The following is a 16,856-nucleotide window of genomic DNA, read 5'->3' as shown; positions in this document are numbered from 1 at the left end:
GTCTTGGTATTTCTAATGGTGCTTGAAATTTATTTGAAATACATCTTTTCTTAAACATGTCTAACACATCCATCTTCCTTTATGCCTTAAGGCCTGTCGTTGCCCTGATTGATATAGATATATTTGAAGTTGAAGCTGAAGAGAGGCAAAACATTTATAAAGAAGTAATTGCAGTTCAGGGTCCACCAGATGGTACAGTTTTGGTCTCAATCAAAAGTTCTGTCCCAGAAAATAATTTTTTCGATGATGCTTTGATTGATGAGCTTCTGCAGCAGTTTACAAATTTTGGTGAAGTTATACTCATAAGGTGAGTAAAATATTTAGTGTGCAAAAGCAGCTCATGACTCCTAAATATTTTCTATATTAGAAATTACCTTTTTATTGTTTGAATAGCATATGAATATGGTAGACCCTTGAATGATGTGGGAGTTGGGGGCACTGATCCTCCCATACAGTCGAAAATCCAATTAGAAGTTTGACTCCCCAAAAACTACTAATAGTCTACTGTTGACTGGAAGCCTTACCGATAATGTAAACAGTCAATTAACACATATTTTATATGTTATGTGTCTTACATACTTATAATAAAGTAAGCTAGAGGAAAGAAAATGTTAAAATTGTAAGGAAGAGAACAAACATTTACAGTACTGTACTGTATCAGGAAAAATCCACATAAGCGGACACCTGCAGTTCAAATCTGTGTTGTTTAAGGGTCAACTGTATTTTTATTTCCAAACTATAGGAAAATCATACTATAGAAATGTTGTTCAAAGAGTTCATAGGTTTTGAAACTGAACTCTGGTTAGAAAGTTTGAAGTTGAGTAATAAAAGTTGATGTGAACAATTGATGACAAAAATATGTGCACATTTAGATGTGGTATCTTAAGATTCCCATACAGTCTAATGTATAACAAAGCCCCACAGCAAAATGAAGCTGCGATTACTGTTTTATTTTTGTAAGGAGAGTTAGGAGTAAAGCAGAGTGACTTTTCCTCCCTCGGTTTAAGAAATTTGATGTTTTAAGTAATTTTAAGTACATTTAATTTCCAACTAATGGAGAAGCAGCACCACCAGATGAACAGTCAGGAGTCATCCAGTCCAGTCTTTGTTTCTGTCATTGACTTAACCATCTGCCTTTTGCAGAACCAGATGCTTCTTTCCTTGTTTAAAAAAAAATGTTCTCGGGCGCCTGGGTGGCTCAGTTGGTTAAGCGACTGCCTTCGGCTCATGTCATGATCCTGGAGTCCCGGGATCGAGTCCCACATCGGGCTCCCTGCTTGGCGGGGAGCCTGCTTCTCCCTCTGACCCTCCCCCATCTCGTGCTCTCTCTCTGTCTCATTCTCTCTCTCAAGTAAATAAATAAAATCTTAAAAAAAAAAAAAAATGTTCTCTTCCAAGTAGACAGCAGTTTTGAGAGACTGAATGACATGTATGTGTTTGAATTTCATAGGGAAGAGGTTTGATTCCTTTCTGTGCTTTTCATCTACTCATTTAGGTATGTTTTATAGCTATTTGGTGGGTAGATCTCTGTACGAGGTGTGGTGGAAGAGCAGAGGAGAAATTGAAGACTTGATTCCTACTTGTAATCCAATGGAAAGATCAGGATTGTATAATGGCTTCCCTAGATACTAAACAGAGTACCCCACAGACTGAAGATGGTGTGCTTTCTGTAGAGTGAGAAGCCTGCCCAAGAAACCTAGAGTCCTTTCAGAAAGTAAATGACCAAATAGAGACGAAATTGCATTTATATATCCTTCAAATCATTTAACAAAGATCCACCCCAAAGCTTTAAAAAAAAACATTTCTAAAATCCTAAGGCACTAGGAAGTACATAGTGAAATCTCCAAGTTTACAGATGACAGTAAGCTTTGCCAACTACAGAAAGCCAAATTACCAGGAGCACAATATGGGCAGCATAGTAGCAGACAAGTGTCCTCATGAGCAATGTAGACTATGGCACTGGGCTAGAGAATCCAAAGTGTACATTAGGGATGAAAGACTCTGATACAGGAAAACAACCTATCTTTATAACCCAGTCTCGAAGGAACTTGGTATTAAATGAGAGCCAAAAGCTTTCCCCAAAGTGCTTGTCTTAATTTGAAAAAGTATTGGTGGGTGCCTGGGTGGCTCAGTCGGTTAGGCGTCTGCCTTTGGCTCAGGTCATGATCCCGGAGTCCCGGGACCTAGTCCCACTTGGGCTCTTTGCTCAGCGGGAAGTCTGCTTCTCCCTCTGCCCCTCACCCTACCTTTGTGCTCTCTCTCTCACTCTCCCTCTCAAATAAATAAATAAAGTCTTAAAAAAAAAAAAAGAAAGAAAGAAAAAGTATTGGTAACAAAACAAGGTATTACCCTAACGTTATAAAACTATGCGTTGTCTCCACACATGGAATATTCTGGTTGGTATACCTGCAGACAACCAAGTTAGAATAGAAAAAGCAGACCATGGAAGTAAACAAGGAGAGGACTACTGTCACCAGTAAAGCTAAACTGACCATTACCTTTTGATCTAGAATAAAACAACTTTTAAGGAATGACCGAAGTCTATAAACCCTTTTATTTGTAAATGACAGATTCCCTGGAAATGTAAATGGGACAAATGTAGATACTTCTATTAGTTGGGGGGAAAATCTAGAAGCTTTTACCCTAGTGGGTGAAAACAGGAAGAAAATACAGCCTCTCCTCTTGATATCCATAAGCCATGCTTTTGAATCCTTGGTTAAGTGTGTGTGTGTGTGTGTGTGTGTGCACGCACGTGCGTGGCCCTTTGAAAACTCTGCAAGGATTCCTGATCTTGATTTATATAATTGGAAGTAGTTCAATGAGTAAAATTGTTCTGTAAATAAGACTGATAATGTTTTTGTTTTCCTCTTTTTTAAACGATAACATTATTACGTGTCAGTGATCATCTTATTCAGAACTTGTTCTAATGTCCTTTGTATTTTTTTCTTTTTGGGGGTTACTTATTTCAAAATTACAAACCTAGAATCATAGCAAATGCCATTGAAGTCCCAAGAGAGTAAATGGCTGTCAGTGAATAAAGACAAGGACCATAATAAACTAAGGTACCTTGGGGCCAGTCAGATATATATATTCTAATGACAATTCCCTATCTTATTTCTTGGTCAAAGGAAATTTGCTTCAGGGCAGTCATTGAGACCCTGAAAATACATAGTTCTGGACTACAGGTCTGGGAGACTTGGATTCTAGCGACCTGTAACTCATTATCCATATAGGGTCACTTTGAACAAGCCACTTATAACCTCTGGCCCTTTTTTTTCCTTATCAGTGAAATGAAGGATTAGATTAGCAGGGATCACAAATGGAGGTCCACAGGTCCGACTGCTTTATTAGCATAGTATTTGAAAGAAATTTGAATTTGAAAGCTTTTAGAGGAAGTGTGCCCTCTCCAGGTCACCAGTGGCCCTACTGCTCTCCCTGTTGTTTTTTACTTTCTGGCCTCTATAAGCCCTTGATAATCAGTAGTCATTGGGTTAGTCGTTGGGCTAGTTACATATAAGATACTGATTATTTTTTATGGCTTATTTTTCTCTTTCTTGAAGGTTTGTAGAAGATAAAATGTGGGTTACATTTTTGGAGGGAAGCTCTGCCTTGAGTGTTCTGAACCTAAATGGTAAAGAGGTAAGGTAGCATTTGTTGATTCTAAACCATTTTGAAAAAAGGCATCCAAAGATTATGTTTTTATAGACAGGCAGCAGGATTATCTAAATGTATTTCCAGTGCAGGACTATAAAAGACCTTATGGTGTGTTTTAATATTTATTATTTAGACTAAGTTTCTGACCAGCTTGGAATTATTTTGGTCCTCCCTAAAGATACTAACCATTGGTAACACACTAAGAAGAAAAAACATGTGTATCACCTAACTGGATTTTTATTATATGGAAACTTATTAATTGGGATAGATATTCTGGCTTATTCATAGTAGGAAAGATTTCTATTAAATGAAGAAGATACTTTATTTACAAGAAAACAAGGGAGGAAGGTACTCTTTATTCCTAGGAACTGGTTTTATTGGCTTGGATCAGGGTACCCAGATAACCATTTTCAGGTATAGGTAAAATAATTCCCATAGATAACAAATCCATCCCACTGAAATATTTTAGAAATTTTTAATTAGTGGAGGTATTCCTAACCTGTGACTTAAAATGTTATTGATGGAGGAAATTTACATCAATGGCCTGGAATAGTTTTACTTCTATAAAGTGCTGTGTCTGTTTTTTCTGAATGATTTTGGACAGATCCTAAATTTCTAAGCATGTGGTCACTAGAAGGATGGACTAAAATCCAGACTTAATTTCTCCAACAGTGGAAAACTCATAAAGCCTTCCGTGAGCTTACTCTTCTGTCACATTACTTCAGTTTCCTTGGAGTAAAATGACAGTTTCCACACATGTATTGCTTTTGAAATAGGTTTTATATGCTAGTTTTTCCTGAATGTAATAGTAATACATTCAAGCAAAAGTAAATCGTGAAATACAGAAAAGTATAAAGAAAGAAGTAGTGAAGAACACTAATCCAACCATTACAAAATAATTTCTCTTAACCTTGATAGATGCATGTATATTAAAACCAGTGAGATTATATATACATTTGTGTGTGTAGTAACACAAGCAGGATATACATGTACATATACATACATACGTGCACAGACACAAATAAGATTGTGTTGTAAGTGCTGTTTTCTCACTGCCTATTCACTTGACGGTATCATGGACATTTTTCTATATGAGCAAATATGTCATTTTTAATGTCTGCAGACATTAATTTTGTTATGTGGATAAATACATAAATTTATTTAACAAACTCTTATTAATAGCTAGATTGTTGGAATTTTAATTATTAAAACCAACATTCCAGGGAAGTCCTGTGTACACTATAACTTTGTGTGCTTATCCTGTTATTCCTGACCTTAGGATAAATTCCTAAATGTAAATTTGCTGTGTTAGAGAATATAGGCATATTATAATTTGATGTTTGTTGCCTAATTGTTCCTCAGAAAGTATGGATCTAATTATATTATGCCTTGGATTACCTAATATTTACATCCTAATCGATACTGGGTAATTTCTAACTTTGACAACCTGAAAAACCAGAAGTAGTATGTCATTTCCGTTAAGATTTTAATTGCTGGTCATCTTAATTTATTGGTCATTGGTACTTTCTAAATGAGCTGCGTATGTCCTTAGCCTATTTTTCCCTGGGGTATTTATTCATCTTCTGAAGCAGCCTTGGTGTAAAGTTCAGTCCCTTTCCATTTGTGCTGCAGATATTCCTACCTGCCGATCCTGTAACTTGGTTATGTCTTAACTGTATGGAAATTAGATTTTTAAATTTAATTCTAGCTTTAGTTTCTTTAAAGCCTCTCTTCATCCCATGAGGATATAAATATTTAAGAGCAACTCTCAATTCGGCGTTAGCTTACTCCTTTGCTGAGTATTTCTTTTGTCTTTCTCTGATAGTTTAATTTTCCTTATTTTATTTTTTCTCCTCCTTTTCAGCCCTGTCCCTTACCCTCAAGTCTAGTTATCTGTGTTATGCTCTTAGAAAATACCCACTCTTAAGTCCCTAAAAATATTTTGAAAATTCTGTAAAAATTATGTTTATGGAAAATATATAGTAATGTTTAATTTGTCCTTTTGAAAGTTAGATATTTCCAAACCTCTAGTCTGTTGCTTTGTTATTAACATTCTTTCAGCCCCAAATCTTCTAGGACGTATGTAGATCATTAAGAGCTCTTGCATTCCAGGGAAGGAGCTGGGAAAATTAGATAGCTTAGGGCGCCTGGGTGACTCAGTCGTTAAGCGTCTGCCTTCGGCTCAGGTCATGATCCCAGGGTCCTGGGATCGAGTCCCACATCGGGCTCCCTGCTCGGCAGGAAGCCTGCTTCTCCCTCTCCCACTCCCCCTGCTTGTGTTCCTGCTCTCGCTGTCTCTCTCTCTCTGTCAAATAAATAAATAAAATCTTAAAAAAAAAAAAAAATTAGATAGCTTAAGTGGGGCAAACCTAAAGGATGATCTTGAGCATGTTCTTTAAAGACCTATGAAGCCTGTTGCCAAGTTCTGAAATGGAATTGATTTGTTCTGATAAGCAAATAAAGGATTATTGGTTTCTTAGGACACTGACGTCAAAGCTCAGTGTAGATAGTAAATTACTATTAAAAACGACTGTACCGTTCAGGCCAGCAGCTTTGTATCTCCATCCTGTGCCTTCAAGGAACTCTAATGTCAATAGCACTTTGAGCCACGGAAGATCTGTACCCACAAAGGTGTCAGCTGTTGGTCACAGCTACACAGCTCCTTTGGAAATACCAGAAAAGTTCACTTATTTTATATACTCCAGAAGCTCTTTAAAGGAAGGAAGTTGAAACTGTGTAGGAGAGAGCTTACATTTTAGAAAGCAAGTTTATTACATGGTATGGGTTTTAAATGACAGTGTCTTTCTAGTGCACGGTCTCTGTTTGACCAAGGAGTCTTGTGGCTGTGTGCAGGTTTTTTGAAACTATTTTTGAATACATCAACAGGACAGCGTGACTTAATTATAATGTGTTTGGCTGTTGCAGATTATACTTTTGTCTAAAAGCCGCTCACATTTACAGGAAAGGCAGAATGCCAGTCCGTCTCTTCTCTAATTGTTTCATGTAGGAACAATTAACCTGTGGATCAGAATCAAAGGAAGTATCAAATTATGTAGCAAAGTTGTCAGTGAATTTACATCTGACCAGGGAAAGATACTGGCCACAGCAACAGAAACCTGAATCTGTGTGCATCCTAGAAGAGAAGACCTTAGATTTAGCAACACGGGCTTTTAAAGGGAAAATTGGGAATGTTTAAGCTACTTCAAAATTCGGTATATGTTAAATTGAATCTAGCTGAATTAAGCCTAGACTATTGCATAGTGTAACTAAAGCTGTCGCTTTATTCCAAGATAATTTTCATGCTAATGAATTTTTAATTTCTGTCTCTTTTAATCAACTAGTTACTGGGTCGGACTGTAACTATTACTTTAAAAAGTCCAGACTGGATCAAAAATTTGGAGGAAGAAATGAGTATAGAGAAAATTAATGTTGCATTGCCATCATCGACAAGCTCCACACTGCTTGGTGAAGATGCGGAGGTCACAGCAGATTTCGATATGGAAGGTTTGTGGAACACATTTACTTCTGTGCTTCTAGATAAGTGTCCTTTCCCGTCAGTGAAGTCTTAGTCTCCAAGTTTATCCATCTCTATCTTCTTGCAACACACAGAGCAGTATTAATTGGATTTTGTTTTGCATTGTATTTGTCTATTTTGCCTGTACCTAGACTTCAGATTGCAAATGTATTTGTCCTTCTTGCATTTAAAGGTTAAGATCTTTACAAGTGTGAGTTTATGTCCTTCTGTGCTAAGAGCACAAATTGGTATTTCTGGTGTGTGGTTTGGTCCCACTAGTTGCAGTTAAGGTAGAAAAGTAGAAGTTCAAAGTGGGGTGTTCTAACAACAGAAATGGGTTCAAAGTAGTTATTACAAAAGAAGATACATTTCAAAGCAATTTTAAAAAGATTCTCAAGGAGGCTAAGAGCACATGCATTTGAATGGACCCATATAAATGTGGCCATTTCATATTTAGCGTTTAGTACCTAGTTATCTGGATAATAATTTCCTTAAATGTAATCAAGAAATGCAGGTGCTTTCTCATGCTATGTGCTGTGTTATTCTAGCATATTTCCCATGACAGTGCATCCCTTAGTTTATAAAATGACAATATATCATACTGTGAAGCTGCATACATTCCAGGTAACACATTTAAGAGTTGAGCGCCGTACAAGACAACTCCAGCTTTCATGTTTCTCTTTTCATTCGTTGGCTTAGTCCATACATTTATGTCCTACCTTGGATGTGCCGGGTACGTACTAGGTGCTGAAAATTCAACAGATATCATCCTTGTCCTTCCAGAACTCCTAGCTTAGCAGTGTTACCAGTGAGCAGGCAGTGAGAGTCAGGTGACAGATGCAGTCATGAACAATGCTGTGGTAGTTCATGGGACAGTTGCCCACCTCGGATTTGGGAAGCAGGGAAAGGTTTCCCAGAGAAATTGAAATTTGAGTTGAGAGTCTAAAGACTGGGTGAGAATTAGATGAGGGAAGGTGGAGAGGGTGAGCCAGGAAGAAGGAATGTGCAGGGACCAAAGGGGGAGAAGGCTCAAAGCTCTTCTGTAAGTACGCTCATGAGGGAGTAAAGGGAGAGAAAAGAAATCAAGCAGGGGAGCGGTGTGGGGTGGAAGATGAATTAGGTCTGGATCATGTTGAACTGAGGTGTCTTGGGAGACTGCTGGGCCCACATGTGGGCTGTGGGTGTGTGAGGCAGGTGCTCCGCAGAGAGCTCTGGGCTCACAGGGCAGCTCTGATAGCAGCTCAAGTCACGGGTTGTCATTAGCTTGGCCAGAAGGACTTTATAGAGATGGGAGAAAACTGGTCCTGGGAATGAACAGAGAACCCCAGATTTTAAAGACAGGCAGAAGGCAACTGCTCACAAAAGGAAAATGAAAAGAAACAACTAGCAATGTCAGAGAGCCAAGAGATGGGCCTAAAAATCAAGGAAAGAAATGGTAACAAGGAAGGCATAGTCAATGGAGTCCTGTGTCACAGGGAGAGGAGGAGAAATGGGGACCACAACTTGCCCTTTGGATTTAAGAACAGTGAAGGAGGCTGTTGGTGACACTCATGAGAGTACTTTCAGTGCAGCGATGAGGCCAGATGGTGGTAAATTGAGGTGTGGATAGAAGGTGAAGAAGTGGAGAGAGTGTCTATAGACAGCTCTTTAAAGAAGCTAAGATGGGGGCTACGGAGTGTGAGGGGCAGTTGTTCCAGGGAGATTGGGGATCCAGGGAGTGCTGTTTGAAATGAGAGAGGCTTAAGAGGTCTTCATGCCATGGTAAGGGCTGACAATGTTGGGGACCAGCAGGGCAGAAGGGGTGATAGAGCAGGTCACTGACAAAATGGGGCGGGGGGGGCAGAACCACAAAAACCCGAGTGCAACCATGGGATTAGACTCCAGCTTGGCAGCAGGTTGTGGGAAGGGGGTCCCATCTTAAGACTTCTCTCTCCTCTGATGGGGCGCCTGGGTGGCTCAGTCGTTAAGCGTCTGCCTTCGGCTCAGGTCATGATCCCAGGGTCCTGGGATCGTGCCCCACATCAGGCTCCTGGCTCAGCGGGAAGCCTGCTTCTCCCTCTCCCACTTCCCCTGCTTGTGTTCCCTCTCTCGCTGTGTTTCTCTCTGTCAAATAAATAAATACATACATACATACATACATACATACAGACAGACAGACAGACTTCTCTCTCCTCTGAGAAGTGTTAAAAGCTGAGGTTATCTACAGGAGTAGGGCAACCCACAGTCTCAGGAGAGTTGAGAAGTTTCGAGATAAAGCTCCTGAGAAGGGAGTGGGGGGTTGCGGAGAGCCAATCACGAAATTGCCAGGCAGCTTTAGGATCCCAGAGGAGGCTGAAAATTGTAAACCGAATGTGACTGCAATCGTCAGCACCACGGGATTCTCTCCAGCAGCAGCACTCAGCAGCCCAGGTGCGGTGATGGAACTGATGCCCGTGGGACAGAAGGTGCGTGGGGGTGGCCGAGGTGAAGTGCCATCGAATCCGAAGACAGACTCAGAGAAGCAGAATGGCATCGGGGCTAAAAGGAGAGGGATCAAAGGCCTGGATCCTGATAAAGTCCCAAGAGGGAAGAGTCACTGAAGGACAGAACTGAAAGGCTGGGAGCTAGTGTTTTGAGTATTATTTCAGAGCTAGTGCAGTTGGGAGGGCTGTGTGTGTTTGAGTGGAAGAATGTGTAAGGACAAGACCAAGGTTTTTCAGTTGTTGATGTGTTGTCTACATGGATTTTGATGTCACCCAGAGAGATGGTGGGACCCGACTGTCATCCTGCTCTCTGCTTAGTCCTCAGTGAATGGGTTCAAGTCACCAGAAGGATGGAGGTTGGAGATTATGGCAGCAAGTGGGTGTGGAGAGCGTTAACATAAATTCCTGCAGGCATAGGCTCAAAGAAGTAGACCTTTTTATTCAGGATTGGAGGATTAATGTTCTGAAATTGGAATCAGGTTGCAAGGGGAACCTGACTCTACTTTCCAACCCTGAGGAAAGGAGGGAGATGGGGGGGCCTCAGGGGAGCACAGGGGAAGGAGTGGTGAGGAGACTTTTGGGGAAGGGTATGTAGCTGTCTGAGAGCCTGTCTACTATAAGGGCTGGAGCTGAGTTGAGGACTCCCCCAGAGTGGGGAGGGAGCAGTTCCGTGCAGCAAGTAGAAAGGTTTGGAAGGAAAGGAGAGCAGTAAACTTTTGAGTCAGCCAGCCCTGAGATAGCTGCTCAGTGGAATATTGAAACCACTTGTGTCAACCCTGCTCCAGGTGTTAGTCACCACGGACATCCTGATGCTCTGAGGTAATAGGCTATCTTTAGTTACAGTTTAACAACATGCTTAACCTCTGCATGTTTGCAATGTCATAACGAACCCCTTGAAACCTGGATTGGTAAAAACAATCTCTGAGAAAGTGAAAATGGTGGTAATTTTAATAACCTTGTTTCCTTAGGTGATGTCGATGACTACAGTGCTGAAGTTGAGGAAATTCTTCCCCAGCACCTGCAGCCGTCTTCAAGTTCTGGCCTTGGCACTTCCCCAAGCTCTTCACCCCGGACCAGTCCCTGCCAGTCACCGACCATATCAGAGGGCCCCGTACCTTCCCTTCCCGTAAGACCAAGTCGAGCACCATCGAGAACTCCTGGGCACCCAACTTCACAAAGTGTGTATTTTATTTCAGGTTTTCTGTGACTTTCCCTAGCTGATCTGTTTGATTTTATATGGTCAAATCTCTGATGCCTTGGGATCTGTACTGTGTTTTCTATGCATACAAAAGAGGAAGCCTGTAGATGGTAAGCCCTAAATGGAAAGGAAGGTAACTCATCATCACTTTCATCAGATGAGAATTTTTCTTAAACCTTTTTTCCTATGAGGTTGATCCATGTCTTAAAATTGATGTTTTTCTGTCAGTGCAGTAAGAACTCATTACCATCTGGGCTTAAGTATCTATTTATACATAACCTCTACTATGGTATGAAGCAAAAAAGAGACAAAAAAATTTTTTTGAGTTCAAATTTAAGAGTCATTACTCCTCCAAAGTTGGAAGATTTGTCCTGGAAGTTGTTATATCGCATGACTAAATCACTGTTCTATGCTTACCAACATCTCCAGAAAATGTCTTCCATTTCGTAAATTTCTCCAATTCTCCCATACTACTCTTAGAGGACTGGCTTCATTAGATAAATTCAAGATAAGCTAAGGTGTAGAGAAAAGAAGAGACTCCTTTTTTCTTCTCTGTATGGGCCAGCAGACTGCAAATGACCTTATTCAACCAACGCTTTGTGCCCTCTTGATCGGGCCACTCAGTAAATCAGCTCTCAGCACCTGGGGCCTTGGTAAGGCGTCCACATGGAGCTACAGCACTCTTGCTTCCATGGTACCAAAGGGGACTTTAATGGCAGAACTGCTTATGTTATTGATAGTAAAAATGCATGTCAGTACATTACAGAACAAATGGAGAAAATGAGCAAAATCAAGAATCGAGAATCTGTCATATGTATTGGGAAGTACCATACTCACATGCTCACACCCACGTGGAACCTGATCTTACCTCATGTACTTTTTTAGGTTCTCCTATTGACACTCTGCCAAGAGAGTCTCAGCCCCTAGAGCCCAAGAGGCCTCCTCCTCCCCGCCCGGTTGCTCCTCCTGCACGCCCTGCTCCCCCCCAGAGACCACCTCCACCTTCAGGTAACCAACCGTTTGATTTCCATTTCTGCTAGATTGAAAATCTTCCTCCATTCTATTTTAAAATGTTTTGCATGTCTTCAAACCTCGAGCTTCTAGATTTTATTGTTTTTGTACCGTTGTTGCTCTGCCTGAGCCTTTCTCTGAGGAACAACAGAACAGGTAAAAAGAGTGTTTCCCGACTAGATTTCTGTAGTAGGTTTTTCTAGCTGCCTTCTTACAGGTGTGCAAAACAAATGTTCGTTTTATTTTTGCTAATCTGATGTAGTTGTACTAATTTCTGTAAAACATATAATTAGAACTGAAGAACATACATATACTTATTTATGATAAAGTTTTATATATTTGCTTAAATATTCTTTTTAAGTGAGTATAGTGCCGTTACTTAAATTGTTAGAAGTATTTGCATTAAATAATAGCTTTTTTATAGTACCGAGATACTAGTTTGTAGTTCCTACATGACATTTAACATTATGAATACTATAGTAAGTCTTTGACATTTCAGTTCTTTATTTAATGTCCTTTCCTTTCCGCTGCATATTTTCTTATGAACTATAAGGGGCTAGGAGTCCTGCACCTGCTAGAAAAGAATTCGGAGGTAACCATTTATATTTGTTATAATATATGCATCTTGGTTCATTCATGTTTTAGAGTTTGATCCCTGTAACGGAAAGACATTTTAGATTTGTTTGATAAAAGCCATAGTGAATGATATTTATACTCCCAAGTTAAAAGTAGCTCCAAACTTCCATTATATTCCTGTTAAGTAAAAGATCAGAGTTTAGTTTTGTTAGTGAATAGGCCTGATACAGGCTACCATTCTCCAGATAGACATAGTTGAGTTTCTCATCAAGGACTGATACACTTTTTCTTAATAAATATAGTTATTTTGATTACACAGATTTAATTCCCCCAAATCACCTTAATTTTGAAAGGAATTCAGATACAGTAAATATAGAACATTTTCCAAGTACTTGATTAGTGATTAGTGATGCACTAGTACTTTCCTTTTCTAGAAACTTAGCAAATCTAGTGATTAGCAGAATTTCCTGGGAATGCAACTTAAAGCTATAATTATCTGAAATATATCTTTCATTTTGTACGGCTTTATCATAACTTGTCATAAAACTCATGCTTCGCTTTTTTTTTTAACATGAGAATGATTTTATTTTTTTAAATAAGGAAATTTTTATTAACAAATGGGTCACTTTTTAAAAAAAGTGTACTTTGGCTTACATGAAAATTTCTCACAAAAGTCAGTTGGAGGTATGTATTTGACAAGTTCATTTAATCTAATTCTAAGAGAGGATGAGGCAGGTTATCATAGTTCTGCAGAAGAGCCTTCACAGATCCACTGATAATACTGTTAAGGCCCACTCATTATACCTGTGTGATCATTCTTTTTCTACTCTGGCTGCCTGATGCTGTTGCTGACCGATTCACATGGTATCACAGGTTGTCTCTGCTGCTATGTAGATTTTAAGGACTTTGTATAAAAAGTATAGCCCAATTATTTCAGCTTGAACAGCTTCTGCAGAATGCTGCTGGATGATAATTTTTTCCATTGACTTTCAAAAAACATTAATTTTTCCCATTTTAAACTCCTGCTTTTGTTTGTATTTTTACGATAATTTCTACGTAACCTCTTCCTTTAATTAGGAAAACAACGTACATAAAATGAATTTTTAAGTGAACTTGTGAAAAGTTATATCAAACTTAGAAATCTGACTTAATTTTTAAAAATTGCTTCTTTTCATAATTCTTTTGCAGGCAATGTTTGCACCTTATTTTTTGAACCTTATAAACCAGTAACTCCTTTAAGGCAGTAACTTAGAGAAAGTCATTACAGTACCTTTAGAGTTTTCTTAAAATAATGCATCAAAAACTAACTTCTAAGAAACTAATATAGTCTAATAGAAATTTAAAATGAAATCGATACTATGATTTCTTTTTCCTTTTTGACTGTCAAATATTAGAGCTTTTATTAGTGATTTAACTGTGAATATAATGGGATGATCATAAAGTAAAGGCTTTCATTAAGATATTTTAAAATTTCCTACAGCTCATAATCTCTGATATAGAAAGAAAATTGTCATCCCCTTTCTATCCTGTTTGAGGAAAGGGAGGCCTGGGGTTTGGGCTAGGCTTCTAAAGTCACTTTGGTTTGTATTGATATCTTTGAAGAAATGTAAAGCAGTAAAAGAACCTTTTTGCAAAAGTTGAACGCAGAAATTGTTTTGTGTGCCTGCCTTTCATTCTGTGCTGTGGGCCCTGAACAATACACAGCTTCTGTTCTTTCTCTAAAAAGGTGTTGGAGCCCCGCCCAGTCCTGGGGCAGCTAGGCGAGAGATGGAAGGTAACAAGACTTCTACATCATAGAAACGGACCTCTCATCTCACTTCTAAATGTCAGCCCCCCAGTGTGTTAAAGGCACACTAAGTCTGTCCTTAGTCTGCCTGTAAACTTCCCCATTCCCCCTATGTACACCGTGTAACCTTGTACTTTTTCTCTCTTCATTCTGTGTTGCGGATAGTTTCTAATGGGTTACCCGTTTAATTTCCCTGTGATTCTTATGTTGTATTGTACTCTGTTTTGTATATATTTCATATCTACTTAGGATGTGGAATTACTGTACGATGTTATTTTAAGAAAATGCCTTTCAAAATTCTTTTTAGAATAAATCAAATGTTTAGAAATATACTATACCAACTCTGAAGGTTTAAAAATTAATAATTATCATTAAACCCTATTAATTCAGGTCCAAGAATAAGTATTTTGTGGGTGATTTCAAATAACAAATTTTTTATGTATAATGATGCTTACCTAAATTTGCTTAAAAGACCATTAAGACTAAAAGCCATTCATTAAGATAATAGTTATCAAAGGGCTGATGTATTTAATATGACAATTGCACTTGAATTTCCTTTAAAAAAGAATAAATTTGATATGCCACCTGTAATAGTTCCCCCTGCTCCTTTTGACCCCCAGAGTGATTTATTTCATTTCATGTGTCCAATACCTTTCTAGTGAATTTGAACCACATATTAACACTGTCTTCCATAAGGCAAATACTTAGTTGTAAGATGTGCCTGCCTTCTACTTTAATCATAGCATTTTGTTGTAGAAATCTAAAATACCTCATTGTAAGATTCCAGTATCGATAGTGATATCTATAGCATGAAGCTCTAAAACAGGGTTCTTAGGAGCCCCTGGTGTAACCTGGAAAATGCTCTCTTTTGCTGCGGAGCAGTTTGTCTGCCAAACTCTGAGAGGCAGTAGGGTCCCATCTTGTGACCTTATGTTTTCAAGGTTCATAGGGGAGAACTCTGTTGGGAAGGTCACCTTAGAAGTCACCCTATAAGTGAGATATCAGACTGAGGGCTAAGTTGTCTCATAAATGTCACTCTGAGTATTCTAATTTTTCTCTCTTTTGGGGCATTTCCTTGAGGAAGGATAATAGCCGTCATCATTATCCAAAGCAGTGTACCTTTGGTTCCCATCTCATGCCCCCATTCGTGCTGGTAATGAAACAGAACAGCCAACTGATGTTATGCAGTGTTGCTTGATTGTTTACTTATGACTCATTTTTTTCCCCCTTCCTGCTTCAAAGCACCCAAAAGCCCTGGAACAGCACGGAAAGATAATATAGGTAAAAACACTTGAATTTAGCTACTTAACCTTAAAACTGGACCATGTAGACACTTGGGATATAAGTACATGGTTTCTTGTTTCTTTCTTTAAAAAAACAAAAACAAGAACCTAAATACGTGGTGTGATGTCTTTGTTTCAGGACGCAATCAGCCTTCACCTCAGGCAGGACTCACAGGCCCAGGACCTGCTGGATACAGTGCAGCCAGACCGGTAGGCAGCACCTAGCCTGGGGGCCAACAGGTTTAGGGTCCAGGTCCCGGTTTGCTGTCAGTCAGGTGTGTCATCTTGGAAAACCACGTGTCAGGGCCTAGTTTCCTCAACGCTAAAATGAGGGAATGACACTTGATAACTTCCAGGGTACCATTCAATGATAACATTTAGCATACTCTTCAAAAATAACGAAATATACTTTATTATTTGAACAAAAGTGATATACTTCAGTAATTAGGGTCACTAAATAACTTAGAATCTCAACATTTATGAGAGGGCAGTGTGTTTGGGCAGCTTTTTAAGGTATTATCTGAGTAATTAATGAGGATAGGAAGTCATCCTTCAAGAAGAAGGATTTTAAAACTGGATTGGAGGAAGAACATTTATGATGGGAGTCCATGTACTAAAACTGGTTCTGAAGGTAGGAAAAGTAGGCACACAGATGGCACCGCAGGGCTTTTCCCTTCCTTGTAAATCTGTGGTTTTCTGTGTTTAGCCTATGTTCTCTAATACACGTAATTATTCTAATATTTACCCAAATGAAAATTTTCTCTGGGATCTAACAAGTAAGTAATAAAAGAAAACGCAAACCAGAACCAGTGGCTTGTCCAGTGGTGCCTGGGACTGCAGGGGGACCCCTCACTGAGGAGTGGGACCCAGGAGCCGGTACTCTCGGGAGAAGCGCAGAGGCTGCTTCTGATGAAACCACTTCTAATTCCTAGTAAGAAATGGTCAGAGCCTTTCTAAGAAAGTTTTGTCTTTCCTGTTGTAGCCGTCTAGTTAATAAGCACCCTTTAAGTCCTTTACTACATGTCATACTACATGTAATATTACACTCCGCATTAAAGGGTCTGTGGCGGGGCACCTGGGCAGCGCAGTCGGTTGAGCGTCCGACTCTTGATTTCGGCTCAGGTCGCGATCTTGGGGTCGGGAGATGGAGCCCCGAGTCAGGCTCCACGCTGAGCAGGGAGTCCACTTAGATTCCCGCTCTCCCTCTCCCTCCGCTGCTCCTCCTCTGCTTGCTCGCACACACTCTCTTTCTCTCTCCCCCCAATAAATAAATAAATAAATAGGTAAACAGTGTCTGTAGGATACAGATGCTAGAGGATCTGTTACCCATTCTTTTTTATAAAGGGACAGTCGCTCTTCACTGACTTTGCCA

At 39.5% G+C, this 16,856-nt stretch overlaps 1 protein-coding gene and 1 long non-coding RNA gene across 20 annotated transcripts in view; both read left to right on the top strand.

The window, feature by feature from the left end:
- The window catches only part of SYNJ1 (synaptojanin 1), an 89,108-nt gene that overhangs the window by 61,458 nt on the left and 10,794 nt on the right, over positions 1-16,856 (top strand). For 10 of the 19 annotated variants that reach the window (XM_006741707.3, XM_081799376.1, XM_081799388.1 and 7 more), the window contains 9 exons: positions 92-307; positions 3,561-3,639; positions 6,996-7,158; positions 10,599-10,808; positions 11,714-11,836; positions 12,393-12,431; positions 14,142-14,189; positions 15,444-15,482; positions 15,624-15,694. In XM_006741707.3, coding sequence (XP_006741770.2) covers positions 92-307; positions 3,561-3,639; positions 6,996-7,158; positions 10,599-10,808; positions 11,714-11,836; positions 12,393-12,431; positions 14,142-14,189; positions 15,444-15,482; positions 15,624-15,694 — 988 coding nt within the window. The remainder of the gene's footprint in view (positions 1-91; positions 308-3,560; positions 3,640-6,995; positions 7,159-10,598; positions 10,809-11,713; positions 11,837-12,392; positions 12,432-14,141; positions 14,190-15,443; positions 15,483-15,623; positions 15,695-16,856) is intronic. The other 9 variants (XM_081799402.1, XM_081799484.1, XM_081799436.1 and 6 more) reach the window with 7 other exon arrangements.
- LOC145716321 (uncharacterized) lies at positions 325-2,323 on the top strand. The gene is made up of 2 exons (XR_014138936.1): positions 325-1,193; positions 1,402-2,323. It is a non-coding gene; the product is annotated as an uncharacterized LOC145716321 (long non-coding RNA).

Source organism: Leptonychotes weddellii, chromosome 1 (assembly GCF_054177405.1).
Source record: "Leptonychotes weddellii isolate Sample4059 chromosome 1, ASM5417740v2, whole genome shotgun sequence".
NCBI lineage: Eukaryota > Metazoa > Chordata > Mammalia > Carnivora > Phocidae > Leptonychotes > Leptonychotes weddellii.
The sequence above is the reverse complement of the archived record's forward strand: the minus strand, read 5'-3'. Positions and strand labels throughout refer to the sequence as shown.